Here is a 19,580-nt window from a genome sequence, read left to right on the forward strand (position 1 = left end):
AGCGACGAGGGGCGACGACGACGTCATAAATTTCGTCTGTAAAACTGATCTACTCACTCAGCTAGCGCTAGTGGATGCTTCCTCCGCCTGGTCATCCTCGGTTGCTAATGAATCCCCCTGTGCGTCGCCGTCCAAGGCGTCGAAGATGGCGTCGACGTCCATCGACGCGAACGCGGCTTTGATGTCGTCGCGAGCGACGCCGTCGATGGCAGCCTTCATCGATTCGCGAAGCTCGTCGCGGGACGGCTCTCCGTTGAAGTTCTCTTCGACGTAAAGCTTGCGCGGCCAATCCGCGAGCACTGCCACAATCTGGTCTTGAACGTTGTACGTCTTGAGCTCGAAGCCGCGCGTGTTGTCGTGAATATCCGTACGCAGTTGCTTTCTCGTGGTGTGCTCAAACGACGGGATGCTGTCCAGCATGCGAGTCGCGCTCGCGACATCGCGATTAAGTAGATGCGCTCGGACCACGTGAACGTAATAAAAAGGCGTAATCGGCATCACGTCGGGCTCTCGCCACTTTGCTGGAATTTCGAGCTTCTCGGCGCCCCTGTGCGTGTGCGTGCCCGCCTCGATGGCGGCGTTGATGCGCTCCATTCGCTCAATACGGGATTGAAGCGTTGCTCGAATACTCGCGATATGCTCTTCGTTCGCCCACAACGCGTGCTCGGGCTCGCCAATCCTCGTGGCCCATTTCAAAAACTTGAAATACGTTCTGCTCGGAACGACGGCGCCGCTCTCTTTAAACGCGACGGCGTACTCTCGAGCGAGATCCATGTGCCTGTTATCGAGCGAGGCCCCGATCATCGTAGCCACGGTGAAGTCTTCCGTGCCGTAACTTTCGCGCACCGCTTCGTACACGCGATAGACGTACTCAAAAGGTCCAGTGTACGTGTTGAAAAATGCCTGCTTGGCCACCGTCCGCGTCAACTTTACGCCCAGCGACGCGTGGTTTTCAACCATCTCCACCGCGGCTTCGTGATCGTCAAATTTGCGAATTTCATTGAACAATTCCAACGCCACCTGTTCGCGCCAAACCATGTGCCCTCCCCACTGCGAACGGTTCGCCGCTTCCTCGGGCGTGTCCGTCGCGACGGGTTCGTACTTTGCCAACCGAATGCGGTGCATCTTCGCCATGAAAGCAAAAACCTCGCGAATATCCTCCTTGGTCTTAATCTTGGTGATCATGATGCGAACTTGTCTCGAGGACGTGGGGTAATCTCCGTCCGCCACGCTATCGGTGGCGATCTTAATCGCCTCGCTCACCGTCTCCGCGCACGCCAACGTCACGTCGAGTCTTCTCTTCACCAACGTCGACCGCAACAACGGCGGATCGTGCGGCACCTCGTCCGGAATATCGATCAACTTATGCGCGGTCTCGTGCTTGTTCGTTTTCGAGTCTCCGTCGACGTTCCCATCACCGTCCTCGCCGTCGTCGTCGCGTTCGCCTTCCCGTTCGCTCCCCGTCGCCGTCGCGAACGCGCGTCGTCCCGCCGTCGTCCACGTCGCGAACGTCCCTCTTCCCGCGCGCAGCGCCTCCCCCGCGCGTTCCGCGCGTCGACCCGTCCCTCGCTCGTCCGTTCGCGTCGCCCGCGCCTCGCGCGCGCCTCCGCGCGCCGTCGCCGTCGTCGTCGTCGCGAACCCTCCGTCGTCGCCCGTCGTCGTCGTCGCCTCGCGCGTCGTCCCCGCGCGCCCTCGCGCGCGCTCGCACAGCGCGCGCACCGAGCCGATGACGTCCTTGGCCGTCGACGCGCGTCGCAGCATCCTCGCCGTCGACGCGCGCGATCACGCGCGGCAGAGTGCGCCGTCGATCGCGAGCGATCGCGCCGCAGGGCGGCGAGAAACCCATAACTTCGACGGCGACGGCGGCGACGCGCGATGGTGGCCGAAACCTCGACGTAACTGTTTGCCAGGGTGAGCTTCGCTGGCGCGGAGTGCGGCCTTCAAAGCCGTAGCGGCTTAGCGGCCGAGTCGTTCGATTCGACCTCACTGGCGACGCGATTTTTGCCGACGCCGACGCCGACGACGGCGACGCGCGACGACGGCGCGCGCGCGCGCGGCCGACGCGTTCTTCGACGTCGCGCGCGCGAGCGTTTTTTGTTTTTTCACGGTGATAAATCGAATGTAGACTACATACATCTCGTATTCGAGCCACCTCGAATCCTATACATTCCCTATATGCGCGCCCATCACGCGTCGCCCGCCAACCGTCGCATCGCGCGCTCGACGCGCGTCGTCCACGTCGTCCACGCCGGGACGACGTGTTTCATCAGCAGTGGTTCCGTGTGTCTCGCGATGTACCTCCGGTACAGCCCCGTCGCGAGCGACACGGCGTAGACGACGTAGAGAAACGCCGCGAGCGTGACGACGGTGACGCCCGCGCCGGCGATCGGATGGCGGTCGAACCATCGGTCGACCCTGGCGGTGTAGTACGCGAGCGGATCGGCGCGTCGGTCGAGCGCGCGCGATTTTTTCCCGCGCGCGCTCGGGCGCCGGCGCCGAGGCGCGGTCGGCGCCATCCGCGTCGCGAAGTCGCGATTCGCGCCGACGGATGGAAAATTTTCGGGGGAACCAAACCGACACAGCGACGCGCGCGGCATTACGCGACGCGACGCGCGAGACGCGCGCGAGCGACGAGCGACGCGCGAGGGGGTAGATCACGCGACGCGTGTTCGTCGCGCGCGACGTCGAGCTGGGACGCGCGCGAGACGAACGCGAGCGGATTCGCGCGTCGGGCGAACGATCGAACGAACGTTGAGCGGCATGGCGACGACGGAACGCGGCGACGCCGACGCGCTGTGGCGCGCGATCAGCGCGGTGACCGCGGTGGGGGGTGCGCGTGAGAGCGATGCGTCGGAGACGCGCGCGACGGAGGCGCGGGATGGGACGGCGGGTGGGATGGGAGGGAAGATGAAGGACGCGCGCGCGCGAGGGGACGCCGTCGACGACGCGCGGCGGCCGAGCGCTCGCGCGAGCGGGGAGCGACGACGGGCGGTTTTGAGCGAGCCGGACGCGGTGCCGGTGGTGCGATTCGGCGCGGTCGACGTGGGAGGTACCGGGTGCGAGGGGTTGGATATCGTGAACGACACGGCGTTGACGCAAGAAGTCGCGTTCGCGGATTGCGAAGCGATCGCTCGAGACGGCTTCTCGCTCGATCGAGAGACGTTGACGATTCAACCCGGCACGACGGAGCGCGTACAGTTGACGTGGACGCCGCAGAGGGCGATGGCGGCGACGTACTGCGGGCAAATCTCGTTCGTGGTCGTCGCGGAGGCGCCGGTACCCATGCCCGAGGTGGAGATGAAGGCGCGCATTCGCGGCGTGGCCAAGGGCGAAGTTTTACGACCGTTGACGAATGAAGCGCCCGAGGAACGCGTGGCGAGCGCGACGAAACGTCCGCGAGATGCGAGGTTGGCGACGCGGCGGTCGCTCGCGACGTCGCCGCGCAAACTCGCGGGTGAGGATAAGTTGGCGTTGGACGCGATGCGTGCGAAGCAGCGTCGGCTGGAGGACGAACCGGCGACTTTGGCGCTCGCGCCGGTGGCGCGAGCGCTGCAACTTCAGCGAGAAGATTCGGCGTCGGGCGACGCCCACGAGGGTTCTACGAGTCGAAACGTGTCCGACGAGTTCCAAGCGGGAATATGGTTGCGTCAGCAAGAGCTCGCGTTCATTGCGTGGTTGAATCACACCATCGTCATCGACGACGTCGGCACGATGGGCGACGACTCGCCGTCTGCGAACCGAGGAGGGAACGCCTCGGCTCGCGAAGTGCGGCAAACTGTTCGAAACAAACTCACGTCATTGTACAGCTACGATGACGAGCTCGGGAGAGTCCTGAAAAAGACCTACAGACACGTTGACAACGCTCGATTCAGATTGAACACCGGACAGACGTTCATGGATAACGTCGCGCTCAAGGAGGAATTTGCGCGCGCGCTGTCGTGCTTCTCACCGTTTTGGTTGCAACTCGGCGTCGATGTGGTTGTCGGCGGAGGCATCGTGTGGAAGCGACGCGGCGATTTGCACGAGATTCAGAAGGAATGCATCGCCGCCTTGTTCCGTGATAGAGATTTGGAGATTGAATTTGGAACCGGGCACGTGCCCGGCGCGCCGCCGTTCGCACACGGATACGAAGAGGCGTTGAGCCGAAGCGTTCTCAAGCGCGTTTTACTGCTGGTGTTCATTCTCGATCGCGCAGCGATGAGTGGGTTACCCCCGAACACGCCATTACTTATGCGTCCTCACGCGGCGCTCAAACGAAGTGAAGACATACTTCGCACGGCGTTGCAAGGCTCGATGTACGGCGAAGGCGACGTCATTCGCAACTTGAGTCAATGTTCGTACAAGTTGCACTACAAACAAAATCCCATTCGTGAGTACGACTTTCAGTGCACGAACTTGGCTGTCGATTTGCGCGACGGCGTGCGTCTATGCCGACTCATGGAAGTTTTGAACGCCGACGTACTCTTCATGAGCTACGACGAAAAGAACAAGGAATGGAAGCGAAGTCTGTTGAGCGAGGTGCACTTCCCATGCGCATCCAGGGCTCACAGGGTGCAGAATGTCGAGGTTGCGCTGCGAGCGATCAAGGATCAACAAGTTGGCTTGCCTGGTACGTGGAGCCGAATCAAAGCTGAGGATATCGTCGATGGTCACCTCGAGCACACGATGGGGTTGTTGTGGGCGTTGATGATGCACTATTCGGCGCCGGGCTTGCTCCTGCCCAAGTCGTTGGACTCAGAGATCACTAGATTGGGCGGTAAAGTGCCAGATATCAAGCGTATCGAACGGCTGTCAGCGGCACGACGCGGTGATTCCGTCATAGAAGCGCCGCAGTGCGCCATGGAAGCGCGCCTATACGCCTGGGCGCGGGCTGCGTGCGCGACTCAAAACGTTGAGCTCAACAATCTCGGCGGCGCTTTCACCGATGGTCGCGCTCTGTGCGCTCTTATTCGCGCTTACGCGCCCATGATGATTCCAAAGCGTCGCATTGGTAATGCTCCGCTGAAGCTCGACGATGCGAATGCGGATACGGCAAAACACGCTCGGGAGTTGGCGCGTGACAACTTTGCTGCGGTTGCCAAGGCACTTCAAGCGCTCGGCGGCGTGCCGAACCCAACGTTTGATATACGATTTACCAGTGACGAAGGCCTGGACTCTCCTGATCCACGGGCAGTAAGTGGATACTTGCTGTTTCTCAGCGCGCGCTTGCTGTTATTGCGGCAGCAAGAAGTCGCTTGCGTCCGCATCCAACGCTGGTGGAGATGGAATCGTCCAAACCGACCCAAGTTTGCCGAAGTCGTTCGCAAGTGGAACGCGGCGTCGACGGTAATTGCATCGCACGTTCGCCGCGTACAGGCAGTGGACGCGGTAAATGCGCGAAAGAATGCAATCGTAAAGCTGCAATCTTTCCGACGCGCGTGCGTAGCGCGGCGAGAGTTCCTCAATATGAAGAATGCCGCGGTGAAGATTCAATCCTTCAAACGCATGCACACGGCGCGCCTGGAATTCCAAGACACAAAGTGGGCGGTGGAAAAGGTGCAAAAGATGCGACGAGGTTGCGCGCAAAGAAATCAGTTCTTGCGCAAAAAGCAAGCTGCGACTTTGATCCAAGGTTGGTACCGAACGGTTTGTGCGCGTAACGAATACGTGAACAAGACGTGCGCTGCGACCATTATACAGATGCACTGGAGGGCTTTTGCCGCGCGCGCCGAAGCAAAGCGCATCGTCGAAGCGCGAATGAAAATAATTCACAGCGCTGCAACGAAGATTCAAGCTGCGTTTCGAAAATGTATGATGCGCAAGCACTTCCTTCGCTTGCGTTGGTTCGTGATTTTATCGCAAGCGCGCGCTCGCGCCGCCGCCGCGCGCCGGACCTTTGTGGCGCAAAAGAAGGCTAGCGTGACAATCCAACGGCGTGTTCGACGATTTTTGGACTACAATGCGTACAAACGTCGTTCGCAAATGATAGAAAACGAGCGTCAGAAGAAAGCTGCGACGACGATTCAACGTCACTGGCGTGGATACAACACGCGCGACGGACTCGACAACATTCAATGGAAGACGTACTTCGTCACGTTGCTGCAAGCATACGTGCGACGTTGGCAAACTCGTCGCAAGTTCGTGAACGAAATTTTACCGCGTCAAAAAGAGCTCAAGTTGCAAGCGCGGAAGACGCAGATGCGTGCGCGAATGGCTCGTGAGCGCGAGGCGGCGACATGCATTCAAAAGTTCTGCCGCGGTCACCTCGCTAGAAAAACAGTGAGAAAGATGCGGCGCAAGGCGTCCAAGGCGAAACGAGCCGAGAAGGATGCCGCCGCGAATCTACTTCAAAAGGAAGAGAAATCTAGCGAGGAAATCACTCAGCGAAGTCGGCGTCCTGTGTCGGCGTTCACGAGAAAAGCTTTGCTCGAACAACACGTGGTGGTAATCCAAGCCTTCGTTCGCGGCTGGCTCGCGCGAAAGCACGCGGTGCATAAATTGGAGTGGCATCGCAAGAGAATCGCCGCCAAGGCGCAGCCTGTCAATCCTTTACACGCGCGCGCTGAACAAGCTGCGAATATGATCGCCGCACCGCACGCACGCGATGACTGCCTGCGTGGTTGCACGTTCTTCACCGAACACTGGAATCTGTCCAAGACGTGTCGAGGCATCGTCACCTCGCCTCGCGTGCTGCACGCGTTGATGCGCAACGTTCGACAGTGCAGCCGCTCGGCGTCACAAGTACCTTTGTTGACCGCGGCGTACGATTTGTTCGAGATCATCGCACGCGATAAGCACTACGCGAGTGCGTTGGAACAATGCCCCGACAGTGTGATGACCATGACGGAGCATCTGCAACAGTACCGCGACAGGCCGACGCTTTTGGAATCCGCGGTGAACACGATGGTGGCGTTGTTTGAAAACTCGTCCAACAAGCGGTCTTTGGTAAGCGAAAAGTTTTTGACGCGCGTCGAAAAAATGAGAGATATCATCGACAGCAATCGCATCGTGCACAGACGTCGGGCGATGACTTTTGCGCAGCAAGGAAGATACAAGGAAGAAACCGAAGCGCGCGACGCGTTGGTCAAGACGGAGCAAACGCTCGCGTGCTTGAAAAAGTTGACTCGTACGTTGACGTAATAAAGTTGTAAAATCACATCTCGACTACTACAAGCTCTTCTTTCGATGGCATCACCCTCTGATGCGCATGGTGAACGGAATGCGCAGATACACGCGAACGAAATCTAACAAACACAGCACCGCCATGCCGCTCCCCATCGCTTCCCAAAACACTTGCGACATCGGCATCGCCTTCGTCTCGTCCACGCGCAGGAACATTGGGAACGACACCAAGAAGTAAATTCCATAAAATGCCGATCCGAGCGTGTACGCCATGTGCCGATCGGCGAAGGAGTAATACGGGAATCCGCAAATGGTTAAACTCTCCATGAACGCCGTCGAGTACGCCATCGCGCCCACCGCCGCGCACTCGAATCCGAAACGCCAAGCGTCGTTCACGTACCCCGTTCGAATCCGTCGCAACGCCGCGTTCGACAACACGTGGTAAAACATGAAATACGCGTGCGTCATGAGATACATCGAGATCGGCACGTCGTTCAAGCGGTGCGCGTCGAACGTGTACTCCGCCTTGAGCACCGCGTAAAAGTAGTGCGTGTACCAGTAATTTCCGATAAAGCTGAACACCGCGATCCACACGTTCGCCTTCACGATGTAACGCTCGCTCAGCGCTTTCCCTCGATCGCTCGCGCTCGGGCGCATCAGCGGCGCGACGATCGCCGGCGCCGCGCACGCGCCGCAATACGCCAGGTACCCCCCACGCCCGAACGACTCGTACGCCCGCGTCGCGATCACCACCCCCACGCTCGCGATCCAGCACGCCGAGTACTTCAGGCAAAACATCTCCCCCTCCGCCTTGCTCGCGCGCGTCTTCGCGCACGCGAACCACCGCGCGCCGCTCGTCGCCGCCGTCGTCGTCGTCCGCCGCCTCGTCGTCTTCACCGGCGTCAGCGTCGCGTACGACGCCAGGATCGTCGCCAGGATCGCGGTGAATATCACCGCCATGTCCGTCCACACGTCCCCGGTCGTCATCGCGCGCGTCGTCGCGATCGCGCGTCGCTCTGGCGTCTCGGCGTCGTCACTCTGGCGCGTCTCGATCGTCGACGCGATGAGCGGCAAGGCGCTCGCGAGCGACAGCGAAGACGACGACGTCGCCGTCCCGGCGAAGCGCGTCAACGACGTCGACGCCGCCGACGCGCCGCCGGCGAAGAAGGTGCGCCGCGCGCGACGCCGCGACGCGCGAACGACGGACCGACTGACGCTTTTTAAATCAGACGGCGACGAAACCGACGACGAGCGACGCGCGCGAGGGCAAGAAGCCCGCGCGCGAGGACGACGACGACGACGACGATAGCGACGCGGATTCGGTCGACAGCGAGTGCGTGGACGATCTGTCGGGGGACGAGGTGGACGCGTCGAACATCATAGAGGGCGGTCGACGCGCCAGGCGCGGACGACCGACGACGTTCACGGCGGAGATGTACGCCAAGGCGGGGCCGGCGTTCGGCAGCGATTCGGACGATGAGTGAGCGCGCGCGAGGTGAAACGCTAGCGATGTGATCGAACGAACGAACGAAACGGTAAACGACACACCATGGCGCGCGGAGACGGCGCCGCCGCGGCGCTGTTTCGCCGCATCATCCGCGCCGCGCGCGCGCTCGATCGCGTCGAGGCGAGGGACGCCGTCGTCGAAGCGCGCGCGGCGTTTCGAGCGCGCGCCGACGTCAGCGGCGCCGCGCTCGAGGACGCGCTCGAACGGGGCGAGCAAAGACTAGCGCTGGCTTCACATTATGGCATCGCGTACGAACGCATAGCGCACGCGAAACTCGCGGGAGGCGGGAATAAAGACGTCGAGGTGCCGTCGACGAAGGCGTTTAACACCGCCGTCGCGCGAGCGCAGTTCCCGGTGAACCCGGCGAACGCGGCGGCGCGGGCGAAGGCGCGGGCGAGACGAGGGGCGGTGGCGAACGCCGAGCGACGGACGAACGAATGAATCGAGCGTGGGAATCTATCTATGCCTATGATCTAGCCCTAGCAACCTAGCTGTTTTACTGCGATGACCATAGCGATCGCGTGCCGTAGTTTTTCGTCTCTCGGTACGCGGGCGCGGTGTAGAGAAATTGCAACACCGGTCGATTGGCGAGCGAGTCGTTCGCCATGCCGCGGTGGAGTAAGCGGTAGTCGTACGCCACGCTTTGACCCGCGTCGAGAATTCCATCGAAGGAGAGTCGTAAGATCAAGCTCGCGTCGCCAAAACCGATGAGTTTACTCGTCTTGTGACTGCGCATGAAGAACTGCGTAAAACCGGTTTCGCGCGATAAATCGATCAACGGCATGAAGACGCAGACGCCGTACGGCGGTGCGTGACCGCATCCCGTGCGGACGTCGCACTCGACGTCGAGATGTCGACCGTCTGCGTGCCACTCTTGATTTTTCGCGCCGGGTCTGGAATACACCACCGACACGTGCACGTTCCAACCGTTCGGCATGAGCGCGTCGACGAGCGCGCGCCACGGCGCGTCGTCGCGCGCGAGCGCGCGAAGCGTCGCCCACTCCTCGAGTTCTAAATCTACTAGAGCATCGAATCGCTCGCCTCCACGCGAACCAATCTCTCGAAACGCGAATCGATCGCGCCCGTACACTATATCCCCGAACGATTCCTCGAACCTCCGCTCGACGCGTTCCACGAATCGCTCCGTCGCCTCGCGAATTTCCCGCGTCGTCTCTTCGTCCACCGCTTTCAAGCACGTCGCCACGCCCGCGTCTGCGAACGCCGCCACGCGCTCTTCATCCGTCCTGTCCTTCCGTCCCCAATCGAGCGTCTCTTTCGTCACCGCATCGATCGATCCCAGCGGCACGTATCCCGGCGCCGTCATCGTCGTCGTCGCCTCGGCGTCCCAACCGCGCGTCGCCATCCACGCCCGCACCCGCCGTTCCAGCCGCGCGTCCTCGCTCGAGCACGCGCGACACCGCCACGCGATCGTGACGTCCATCGCGCGCGCGTCGTCGTCGTCGTCGGCGCTCGCGCGCGCGCGCTCGAGCTCGACGACGCGCGCGTCGCGTTTCGCCGTCCATCGCAGCGCGGCGAGGTGCGCGGCGAGCGCGTCGTCGTCGCGCGCGCGCGTCGTCACGCGCAGGACGTGCGTGGAGAGCGCGCGATCGTCGTCGTACAGCGCCTCGTCGCTCGCCTCGTCGTCGTCGTCGTCGTCAGTCATGACGATGACTCGAGACGCGACGCCGAGTGGCGGCACTGCGCGCCGCGCGCACGGAAGGAACGATGAGCGATCAGGCGGTGTTGCTGCTCCGGAAGCAGCTCAAAGGTGCGACGCGCGCGACGCGACGCGCGCGACGCGGATTCGGGCGCGACGCGCGACGCGACGACGGCGCGAGCGATGGGATTTCGACCGATCGCTGGCGGCGGTGTCGCGCGTCTGTTTCGGCGCGCACGCGCGGGAGACTGACGCGAACGCGTCGCGAACGCGAGCAGAGCTTTCGAGAAACCCGATCGAGGGGTTCTCCGCGGGTTTGGTGGATGATTGCAACGTGTTCGAGTGGCAAGTCACGGTCATGGGACCGCCCGAGACGCTGTACGAGGGCGGGTTCTTTACGTGTAACATGTCGTTTCCGAAAGATTATCCGAATAAGCCGCCGACGGTGAAGTTCGTGAGCGAGATGTGGCATCCGAACGTGTACGCCGATGGACGGGTGTGCATATCGATCTTACACTCGCCTGGGAATGATCCCAACGGGTACGAGGACGCGAGCGAGCGATGGAGTCCGGTGCAGACGGTGGAGACGATTATGTTGAGCGTGATTTCTATGCTTTCCGATCCGAACGATGAGAGCCCGGCGAACGTAGACGCGGCCAAGGAGTGGCGTGATGATTATCCGGCGTTCAAGAAGCGTGTGGCGCGATGTGTGCGAAGGAGTCAAGAGGAGTAATCGCGCGGTTGATTCGGCGCCGATGCGAAAAATCGGTGACTCAGTAGACAAACAACTCAGCAAATAGCGAGAGCCCAACGGCGCTCTATAGATAGAAGCTCGATGATGACGATGCTGAAGCAGCTCCAAGAACGACGGCGACGACGACGACGACGGCGACGACGACGACGACAGATTTATTTGTAATACGACGCACTGGAATTTGTTATGGAAGTGTTGCACGCCGTTTGCACGTCATAAAGAATGTGCCACTAAAGTGACAGTCATTTTGATCCGACGCGCACATCGCGCGCGCGAACGCGCGCTAATCACTGGAGTTTTTTTATGGATATTGCATGATGTTTTAGTTTAAATGGCGAGTTTCGCGAACGCTTCGGCGGCGGCGACGGCATCTGGAACAGCGTCGACGTTCGGTCCTTGACCTTGCGCCAAACCACCCTTACCGCCGCCACCCTTACCACCGAGCGGGCCGCACGACGCCGCAAGCCAGCCCTTGACGTCGATGCCGACATCCGGAGGCACGCTGCAGTAAACGAACTCTTTACCCTTGCAGTTCGCCAAGAGTGTGCACGCGATACCTTCGGCGAAAGCGACCGCCGCCGCTTCCTTCATAGCGCCAGCATCAGTACCGTCCGCCAGGGTGGCGACAAAGTACTTTGCACCCGCAGACTTTGTCGCGGCGGTTTTTTCTTGAACGTCTACGATGGCTTGCGCCTTGGCCGCCGCGGCGGCTTCCTTTTGCGCGTCCAGGACTCGCTTGACTTGACTAGTGACAGCGGCACGAATTTCCTCGCGCTGAATGACGGGAAGAACTTCAGTGTCGACGACGTTTTTCAACACACCCAGTTGTTTGTCGAGCGCTTCGCCGGACAACGAATCGCAACTCTTCACCAGAGCGAGAACGTCCGCAGCGCGCGCGAGCGCCGCTTTAGCCCCTTCGCGCGTCGCCCCGGTGATGCGACGAATACCCTTTGCGATACCACTTTCTTCAAGAATGACGAATTGCTCCGCGAAATCGGTCGACGCCAAGTGGGTGCCGCCACAGAACTCTATGGAGTAGTTTTTCCACTTGTCATCCGACGGGTTGGCGAGCAAGTCGTCGATGCTCGGACCTACAGACACCACACGAACGGGGTCGGGGTACACCTCACCGAACACCGCGCGTAAACCGTTGATAGTCATCGCCTTGTCTAACGCTACCTCGCGTTTGTCTACTGCGAGCTTTGATTTGATTTGCTCGTTCACGATGGCCTCGATTTCAGCAATTTGTTTCGTCGTCGCCCCCTTGTTGTGAGAAAAATCGAATCGCAACTTTTCTTCATCTACTAACGAACCTTTTTGATCGACACCATCACCCATCACCTTGCGCAACGCATAATTGAGCACGTGCGTCATCGTGTGGTTGGGCATGATGTTATCTCGACGGTCATAATCGACTGCGCACTTCGCGGCATCGCCAACACTCACTGTGCCGGATACGTCGCCGGTGTGCATCACGTACGCCGCAGCAACCTTGACATCCGATACGGACATCGAGCCACTCGGGGTGGTAATCAAACCCGAGTCACACACTTGACCACCCGACTCGGCGTAAAACGTCGTTGCGTCCATGAAGAACCCGTAAGGTCCTTCGGCGTCGGAGGTGGATTTTATGAATCCGCTTGGCGACATGATGGCGGTGACGGTGCTTTCGAGCGTCGGTCGTCCGCTTGCGTACTTTTCTTCATCCTTCGTGATTGCCACACCATTGTTTTGCAACCACGCAGTGGCTTCCGCTTCGAACAGCAACTGCACACCTCCAGACTTCTTACCGCCGGCGCGAGACTTTTCTTGCGCTTCGGCAAACGCCTGCGCGAAACCTTCATTGTCGAGCGTAAAACCGTTCTCCTCGGCCATAAGCTCCGTAAGATCATTCGGGAAACCATACGATTCCCACAACAAGAACGCTTCCGGACCAGAAATCACTGTTCTACCTTCTTGCTTAGCCGCCGCGAGAACCTTGCCGAATTGGTCGATACCCTTTTGGAGCGTTCGGCCGAACGACTCCTCTTCGTCGGCGATGATTTCGGTAATGTGCGTTTGCTTGGCGACGAGTTCTGGGAATACAGCTCCAAGCTGCTGAATCAAACACGGGACGAGTTTGTGAAAGAAACCTTGCTTTGCACCGAGCTTCTCACGTCCGAAGCGGACCGCTCGGCGAAGGACGCGACGCAACACGTAGTTGCGGCCATCTGACCCGGGAGCCGCGCCATCGGCGATGGCGATGGACAATGTGCGAATATGATCAGCGACAACGCGGTAAGCCATGTCTTTCTCCCCGACGTCCTCCTTGCCGAGAAGGCCAGTGTAGGGTGCGGCACCACTGATGCGCTGAATCTCCTTGAAGATGGGCATAAAGACATCCGTATCGTAATTGCTCATCTTGTTTTGTAAGATCGACGTCAGACGCTCGAAACCCATACCGGTGTCGACATGCTTCGAGGGAAGCGATTTGAGAACACCGCCCTCTTCGCGATTGTACTGAATGAACACGACGTTCCAGATTTCGAGGCAGTTCGGGTCATCCATGTTCACCAAGGAGGCCGCGTCTCTGCCACCGATGCGATCATAGTGAATCTCAGTGCATGGACCGCACGGGCCGACGTCGCCCATCTCCCAGAAGTTGTCCGCGCACCCAAATGGCATGACGCGAGACTCCGGAAGATACTTCAACCAAATTGCCTTGGCCTCTAAGTCGGGTTGCAAGCCTTGCGACTCGTCACCGCCAAAGTACGTCGCATACAAGCGATCGGGCGCGAGACCGTACACATTCGTGAGAAGATCCCACGCCATACCGATGGCTTCTTCCTTGAAGTAATCGCCGAAAGACCAGTTACCCAACATCTCAAAGAAGGTGTGATGGTACGTGTCTTTTCCAACATCGTCCAAATCGTTGTGCTTCCCGCCTGCGCGAATGCACTTTTGCGTATTCGTCGCCCTGGTGAGCTTGGCAAACGCCGTCTTCGGATCAGCCTTGCCCAGGAAAATCGGTTTGTATTGATTCATGCCCGCGTTTGCGAAGAGAAGCGTGGGGTCGTTGACAGGCACCGCTGGCGATGACGGCCAGTTCACGTGGCCCTGCTTTTCGATGAAGTAGTTGACGAAGGTATCTCTGACGCGCGAGGACGGCCATTCTTCTACGTACTTGACCGGCCGCGGCAACTCCTTCGGTCCACTAGGATCGTACGTCGCGGCTTGCTCGCACACCGGCATCGTACCCACGGATTCAAGCCATTCTTGCGTCGCGTACACGGTCTCGATCCATCGCAAAAGCTTCGGGTAGTTGGCTTGCCATTCGCTTCGCGGGACGAGGTAGCAGTACACGTTGCTCAAGCCGCTCGCGCCGACGATATCAGCGAGCGAAAGCGCGTTATCTACCAAGAACACAGCATCGTGCGCCGATAAGTACGCCTCCACGGCCGCCATGAACCCAGCCACGATCTTTTTCGCCTCGCTCTCCTTCTTTTCATCGTACACGATTCCCCGAGCGGCGCCGATGCCCACAATCGGATACAACCACTGCGGTCCGCACACGTCCACGACGTTGAAAGAATCCATCCAACCATCAATTCTCGCTCGTGTCCACGCATCATTGGGGTAAATGCTCCCTCCCGTAGCCCCAGTGCTCGCCAAATACCTCGCGATCGCGTTACTTTCAAACGCCGCGCTCCCGCGCTCGACGTTTTCCACGCACGGCACCTTTCCAAACGGGTTCTTTTCCTTCAAGTACGCCGCGCTCTTGTTCGTCGTCCCCATCACGCACTCCGCTTGCTCCAGCGTTTCATCCTTCACGCCAGCGAACCGCGCCGCCGCCGCGATTCGATGCGACCGCGTCGTGCTTCCGTACAGTTTGAGTCCCATCGCGCCAAAAACTTTGCCACGGATCGAGAGCAATCACCGTCGTTCCCTCGCGCGCGCGGCGCGTTCGCGGGCGTCGGTCGTGGACTTTCGCGTTCGAGTGCGTTCGCTTCGCGTCCGTTCGCTCGCGCGCGGACGATCGGCGTGCGCGACGCGCGTGGGAGTGACGTTCCATTCGCCGACGCGTCGAGGCGGCGGCTTTCGCCCTATCCACGAAAGAAAGACCTGAAACCACGCGGGTGCGAAAACCAAAAACGCGGGCGGGCGAGAAGGCGAATCGAGGTTTTAATGCACGTTCATACATAATGCTGTAGGTATTCTCAAGCGCGAAGACCGAGCGAAGAAGTTTGACTAGGAGCGCGAGGCGAACGAACCGAGCGCGGTGCTACGCCGCAGGGCGGCGCGAGGTCGACGCGATGCTCACGAGACGCGGCGCTCAGCCAGAGATGGGAAACTTCGGCACCTTGACGTTCCAACCGCGTTCGTCGGGAAGCTTACCTTGTTGGATGCCGGTGAGCTCATCGTACATCGCTTGCGACGTTGGGCCGACCTTACCGTCGCAAAACTTGACGGTTTTACCCTTGTACTCCACCGACCCGACCGGGGCGACGACGACGGCGGTGCCGGTGCAAAAGCACTCGTCCGCGTTCATGACCTCATCGATGGAGACGTTGCGCTCTTCCACGGTGAAACCTCGCGCGGCGGCGAGTTCGCAGATGGACTTGCGCGTGATCCCGGGAAGAATCGTGCCCTGCAACGACGGCGTGGAGATGGTTTTCCCCTTGACGCAGAAAAAGTTGCACGAGCTCACCTCCTCGATGTACTTGTTTTCCTTCGCGTCCAAGTACATGACGTCGGAGAAACCTCGCTTCTTCGCTTCTAATTGCACCTTGAGCACAGGGGAGTAGTTTCCGATGCACTTCGTGCTCCCGCTTCCCCCGGGCGCGGCTCGATGGTACGTCTCCTCCACCGTCAAGTCGATGGGCGTGAGCTGCCCGCCCTTGAAGTACGACGCCACGGGCGAGCAGTACACCAAGAACGTGTAGCTCGGGGCCGGCCCAAGGCCCAAAATCGCCCCCGTCCCGATCAACAGCGGTCGCAAATACAACGAACCCATGCCCACGGGCGGGACGTACTCCGCGTTCGCGCTCACCGTCCTCAACACCGCGTCTCGAAACAAATCCCTCGGCACCGCCGGCATGGACATCCGTCCCGCCCCCTCCTCGCATCGCTTCGCGTTCTCGTCCGGCCTGAACACCAACAGCTCGCCCTCGCTCGTTCGGAACGCCTTCATGCCCTCGAACACGCCCTGACCGTAATTCAACACCGCCGACGACGGGCTCAGGCTCAGGTCGCCGTACGGCACCACGCCCTCGACGACCCACTCCCCCCCGAGCTCGCACGTCGCCTTGAACATGTACGCCGTCGTCGTCAGCCCGAACCCCATCGCGTGCCAATCGATCGCTCCCGACGCCTCCGCGTGCGCCGCGTCGCTCGACGCGCTCACCGCGCACCGCGTCGGCCGTCGTCCCGCAACCCTCGTCGTCGTCGCGCGCGCCCGCGCCGTCGTCGCCGTCGCCGTCGTCCTCGCGCGCGTCGCGCGCGCCGACGTCGCGCGCATCGTCGCGTGCGTCGTCGCCGGCATCGTCGTCGCCGTCGTCGCGCGCGACTGTGGCGCGCGCGCGGCGTCGCGCGCCGACGATCGCGCGACGCGCGACGCGCGCGCGGCCGAACGCGCGCGCCATCGAGGACGGGGTTCGATAGCGACGCGCAGGGTTCAGCCGCGCGCGCGCGCGCGCGACGGCCGGCGTCGAGTCAACGCCGGCACGCGCGACGATCGACGCGCGCGTCGAATCGAATCGACGGCGGCGCGCGCGACACACGACGACGACGACGACGACGACGCGCGCGCGATGAAGATCGACGAGGTGCCGAGCCTGGCGAAGAAATCGCGCGTCGCCGCGCACACGCACATCAAGGTGCGCGCGAGCGCGCGCGAGCGCGCGAGCGCGCGCGACGACGACGACGACGCGCGACGACGCAATCCGATCGAACGATGGAACGACGACGCGACGAACGACGACGCGGGACGCGCGCGACGAACGGACGATTGACGAGACGCGCGGACGGGCGAACGACGCAGGGACTGGGGCTGAAGGAATCGGGCGAAGCGGCGGAGACGGCGGCGGGATGGATCGGGCAAGAGAACGCGCGGGAGGCGTGCGGATTGTGCGCGGACATGATCCGGGAGAAGAAGATGGCGGGAAGGGCGCTGTTGATGACGGGAGCGCCGGGGACGGGGAAGACGGCGCTCGCGCTCGGGATCTCGCAGGAGCTCGGGACGCGGGTGCCGTTCTGTCCGATGGTCGGGAGCGAGGTGTACAGCTCGGAGATTAAAAAGACGGAGGTGTTGATGGAGAACTTTCGACGCGCCATCGGGTTGCGGATTAAGGAAGTGAAGGAGGTGTACGAGGGTGAGGTGGTGGAGATGACGCCCGAGGAGACGGAGAGCACCAGTGGGGGGTACGGTAAGGTGATTTCCCACGTCGTCGTCGGGTTGAAATCGGTGAAAGGGACGAAGCAACTGAAGTTGGACCCGGCGATTTACGAGGCGTTGCAGCAAGAAAAAGTGCAAACCGGGGACGTCATTTACATCGAAGCGAACAGTGGTAGCGTGAAACGTGTCGGGCGATGTGATGCGTACGCGACGGAGTTTGATCTCGAGGCGGAGGAGTACGTGCCTTTGCCCAAAGGTGACGTGCACAAGAGAAAAGAAATCGTGCAAGACGTGACGCTGCACGATTTGGACGCGGCGAACGCCAAGCCAGTCGGCGGTCACGACATCGTCGCCGTGATGAACCAGTTGAGCAAGGGCAAAAAGACTGAGATCACCGAAAAGCTTCGGCACGAGATCAACAAGGTTGTGAATGGGTACATCGATCAAGGGATCGCTGAACTCGTTCCCGGCGTACTTTTCATCGACGAAGTACACATGCTCGACATCGAGTGCTTCGCGTACTTGAACAAGGCGCTCGAGTCTTCTCTCGCGCCGATCGTCATTTTGGCCACTAACCGTGGTATTTGCACCGTGAAGGGTACGGATATACAAGCCCCGCACGGGATCCCAACGGATTTGCTCGATCGGTTGATGATTGTACGGACGATGACGTACACCGTCGAAGAAATGGTCCGCATTCTCGCCGTTCGAGCGCAGGTGGAAGGACTCGACATCGATGAGGAATCTCTCGCGCATTTGGCCGACGTTGGTGACAGAACATCCCTGCGGCATGCCATGCAACTGCTTTCGCCGGCATTCGTCGTCGCAAAGACAAACGGTCGTGAAAAAGTCGTCCTTGCCGATTTGCAAGAGTGTGAAGACTTATTCATCGACGCCAAGGCGAGCGCCAAGTTGTTGAGCGAACAGGCTGACAAATACTTGGCCTAATTATTAGTTTTTAGTAATACAAAGATCAGATGGATATCGATAAGGATTTTCTTTTCGCTTGCCACATTTCGGTTTTGTTGTGCCGGGTCTTGGTTTATCATTCTCGGATCGTCAAGCGATGATATCGCTTTGCAAAGCTTCGTTACTAGCGCCACCGCTACCGTCACCGCTACCATCGCCGCTACTGTTATCGTCGGGTGAAGCGTCGGACACTTTGCCAAAAGTTTTGGGACGCAAACGCTCGGCATCTTGGGCGTCGAGAAACGTCGAGCATCCGTCCTCCAAAAGGTCGGATTGCTGCTGCCACATTTGCTTCGAGCACATATTATTCCGCAAATTTCGAATCAGTAAAAGAGCAGTCTCCCTGTCGATGGCCGTCATATTTTCCAATGGCGTCGTGTGCGACAATCTCAAAGCGTGTTCTGGCTCTGTTCGCGCTTCGTTCACTTTGAACAAATCTGCGAGAAAACCGTAGACGGTAGCGAAATCTGGGGTGTTCGTGCTATTTTGTAGCGGTGGTGGCACGCCCGGAGCGCGTTTCGGCGCTACGGGTAGCGAGCCATCCGGTTCCACTTGCAGCCGTAAACGCATCGCTTGCGACATGCCTGGCACGTAGTTGACGGCGCGCTCACCGTCTGCATGATTGCTTTTTTTGTGTCTCGGTGGCGGCATCTGGTCTCCTTGACCAGACTTCATCAGCTTCAGGAAGTGTTTTTGCGCGTGTGATCTGATCTGCACAACGTCCTTTGATCCGACGTATTCCTCGATTCGTTTCCAGTCGCGGCTATACAACTCCAGCGCTCGCAAAAATCTCTGATGTTCCTTCGGCGTCCACGACACACGCGCCCGAGTCTGCGTGTACGGTTTACGAGGTTTCTTTTTTCCATCCGCACTCGCTCCGCGCGTCGCCGACTTTCGCTTCGACATCTTGTTCGTGTCGCGCGCCACCTTGTCCACGGCGGCTTGCACCATCTCCTTGGTGACGATCGGTGGCGACGTCGTCGGCCCGGGGTCCGCCTGCGCCTCCGCGTGCCCTGGCGCCGCCACCAATGCACCGTGCTTCATCTTCCGCGTCGCGCCGATCGCGTCCTCGGTCGATCGGGTGCCGACGCGTCGAGCGGGTGCCGACGCGTCGAGCCGATCCGATCCGACGATCGAGCCACTCGACACCGTCACCGCGCGCGCGCGCCCGACCCTCTTTCGCGTCCGCGCGCGTCGCGCGACGCGCTCGCGTCGTTCG

At 60.4% G+C, this 19,580-nt stretch overlaps 11 protein-coding genes across 11 annotated transcripts; 3 read left to right on the forward strand and 8 right to left on the reverse strand.

The window, feature by feature from the left end:
- Window positions 1–57: 57 nt before the first annotated feature.
- OSTLU_15190 (predicted protein) lies at window positions 58–1,761 on the reverse strand (the record flags this gene model as incomplete). Its single annotated transcript, XM_001417566.1, has 1 exon — window positions 58–1,761. One exon carries the CDS (start codon window positions 1,759–1,761, stop codon window positions 58–60), a length of 1,704 nt encoding a protein of 567 aa, XP_001417603.1.
- Window positions 1,762–2,186: 425 nt separating this feature from the next.
- Window positions 2,187–2,516, reverse strand: OSTLU_31389 (predicted protein; the record flags this gene model as incomplete). Its single annotated transcript, XM_001417567.1, has 1 exon — window positions 2,187–2,516. The coding sequence occupies one exon, from the start codon at window positions 2,514–2,516 to the stop codon at window positions 2,187–2,189; it is 330 nt and encodes a 109-aa protein (XP_001417604.1).
- Window positions 2,517–2,895: 379 nt separating this feature from the next.
- Window positions 2,896–7,119, forward strand: OSTLU_31390 (predicted protein; the record flags this gene model as incomplete). The annotated part of the gene is made up of 1 exon (XM_001417321.1): window positions 2,896–7,119. The coding sequence occupies one exon, from the start codon at window positions 2,896–2,898 to the stop codon at window positions 7,117–7,119; it is 4,224 nt and encodes a 1,407-aa protein (XP_001417358.1).
- An 84-nt stretch (window positions 7,120–7,203) lies between these two features.
- OSTLU_6401 (predicted protein) lies at window positions 7,204–7,917 on the reverse strand (the record flags this gene model as incomplete). Its single annotated transcript, XM_001417568.1, has 1 exon — window positions 7,204–7,917. A coding segment is annotated over one exon (714 nt), but the record flags the coding sequence as incomplete, so codon positions are not given.
- A 407-nt stretch (window positions 7,918–8,324) lies between these two features.
- On the reverse strand, window positions 8,325–10,285 carry OSTLU_31394 (predicted protein). The gene has a single exon (XM_001417569.1). It carries the CDS (start codon window positions 10,047–10,049, stop codon window positions 9,105–9,107), a length of 945 nt encoding a protein of 314 aa, XP_001417606.1. The 5' UTR covers window positions 10,050–10,285; the 3' UTR covers window positions 8,325–9,104.
- Window positions 10,286–10,333: 48 nt separating this feature from the next.
- OSTLU_15194 (predicted protein) lies at window positions 10,334–10,998 on the forward strand (the record flags this gene model as incomplete). Its single annotated transcript, XM_001417322.1, has 2 exons — window positions 10,334–10,376; window positions 10,544–10,998. The coding sequence occupies 2 exons, from the start codon at window positions 10,334–10,336 to the stop codon at window positions 10,996–10,998; spliced, it is 498 nt and encodes a 165-aa protein (XP_001417359.1).
- Window positions 10,999–11,346: 348 nt separating this feature from the next.
- On the reverse strand, window positions 11,347–14,250 carry OSTLU_37270 (predicted protein; the record flags this gene model as incomplete). The annotated part of the gene is made up of 1 exon (XM_001417570.1): window positions 11,347–14,250. The coding sequence occupies one exon, from the start codon at window positions 14,248–14,250 to the stop codon at window positions 11,347–11,349; it is 2,904 nt and encodes a 967-aa protein (XP_001417607.1).
- Window positions 14,251–14,361: 111 nt separating this feature from the next.
- Window positions 14,362–14,793, reverse strand: OSTLU_15196 (predicted protein; the record flags this gene model as incomplete). The annotated part of the gene is made up of 1 exon (XM_001417571.1): window positions 14,362–14,793. A coding segment is annotated over one exon (432 nt), but the record flags the coding sequence as incomplete, so codon positions are not given.
- Window positions 14,794–15,216: 423 nt separating this feature from the next.
- Window positions 15,217–16,558, reverse strand: OSTLU_31397 (predicted protein). Its single transcript, XM_001417572.1, has one exon. It carries the CDS (start codon window positions 16,340–16,342, stop codon window positions 15,332–15,334), a length of 1,011 nt encoding a protein of 336 aa, XP_001417609.1. The 5' UTR covers window positions 16,343–16,558; the 3' UTR covers window positions 15,217–15,331.
- Window positions 16,559–16,781: 223 nt separating this feature from the next.
- On the forward strand, window positions 16,782–18,341 carry RUVBL3501 (predicted protein). Its single transcript, XM_001417323.1, has 2 exons — window positions 16,782–16,874; window positions 17,039–18,341. Exons 1-2 carry the CDS (start codon window positions 16,809–16,811, stop codon window positions 18,338–18,340), a joined length of 1,368 nt encoding a protein of 455 aa, XP_001417360.1. The 5' UTR covers window positions 16,782–16,808; the 3' UTR covers window position 18,341.
- A 161-nt stretch (window positions 18,342–18,502) lies between these two features.
- Window positions 18,503–19,219, reverse strand: OSTLU_6612 (predicted protein; the record flags this gene model as incomplete). The annotated part of the gene is made up of 1 exon (XM_001417573.1): window positions 18,503–19,219. A coding segment is annotated over one exon (717 nt), but the record flags the coding sequence as incomplete, so codon positions are not given.
- Between the last annotated feature and the right edge of the window lie 361 nt (window positions 19,220–19,580).

The sequence above is a fragment of the Ostreococcus lucimarinus genome, chromosome 4 (genome assembly GCF_000092065.1).
Source record: "Ostreococcus lucimarinus CCE9901 chromosome 4, complete sequence".
Classification (NCBI taxonomy): Eukaryota; Viridiplantae; Chlorophyta; class Mamiellophyceae; order Mamiellales; family Bathycoccaceae; genus Ostreococcus; species Ostreococcus sp. 'lucimarinus'.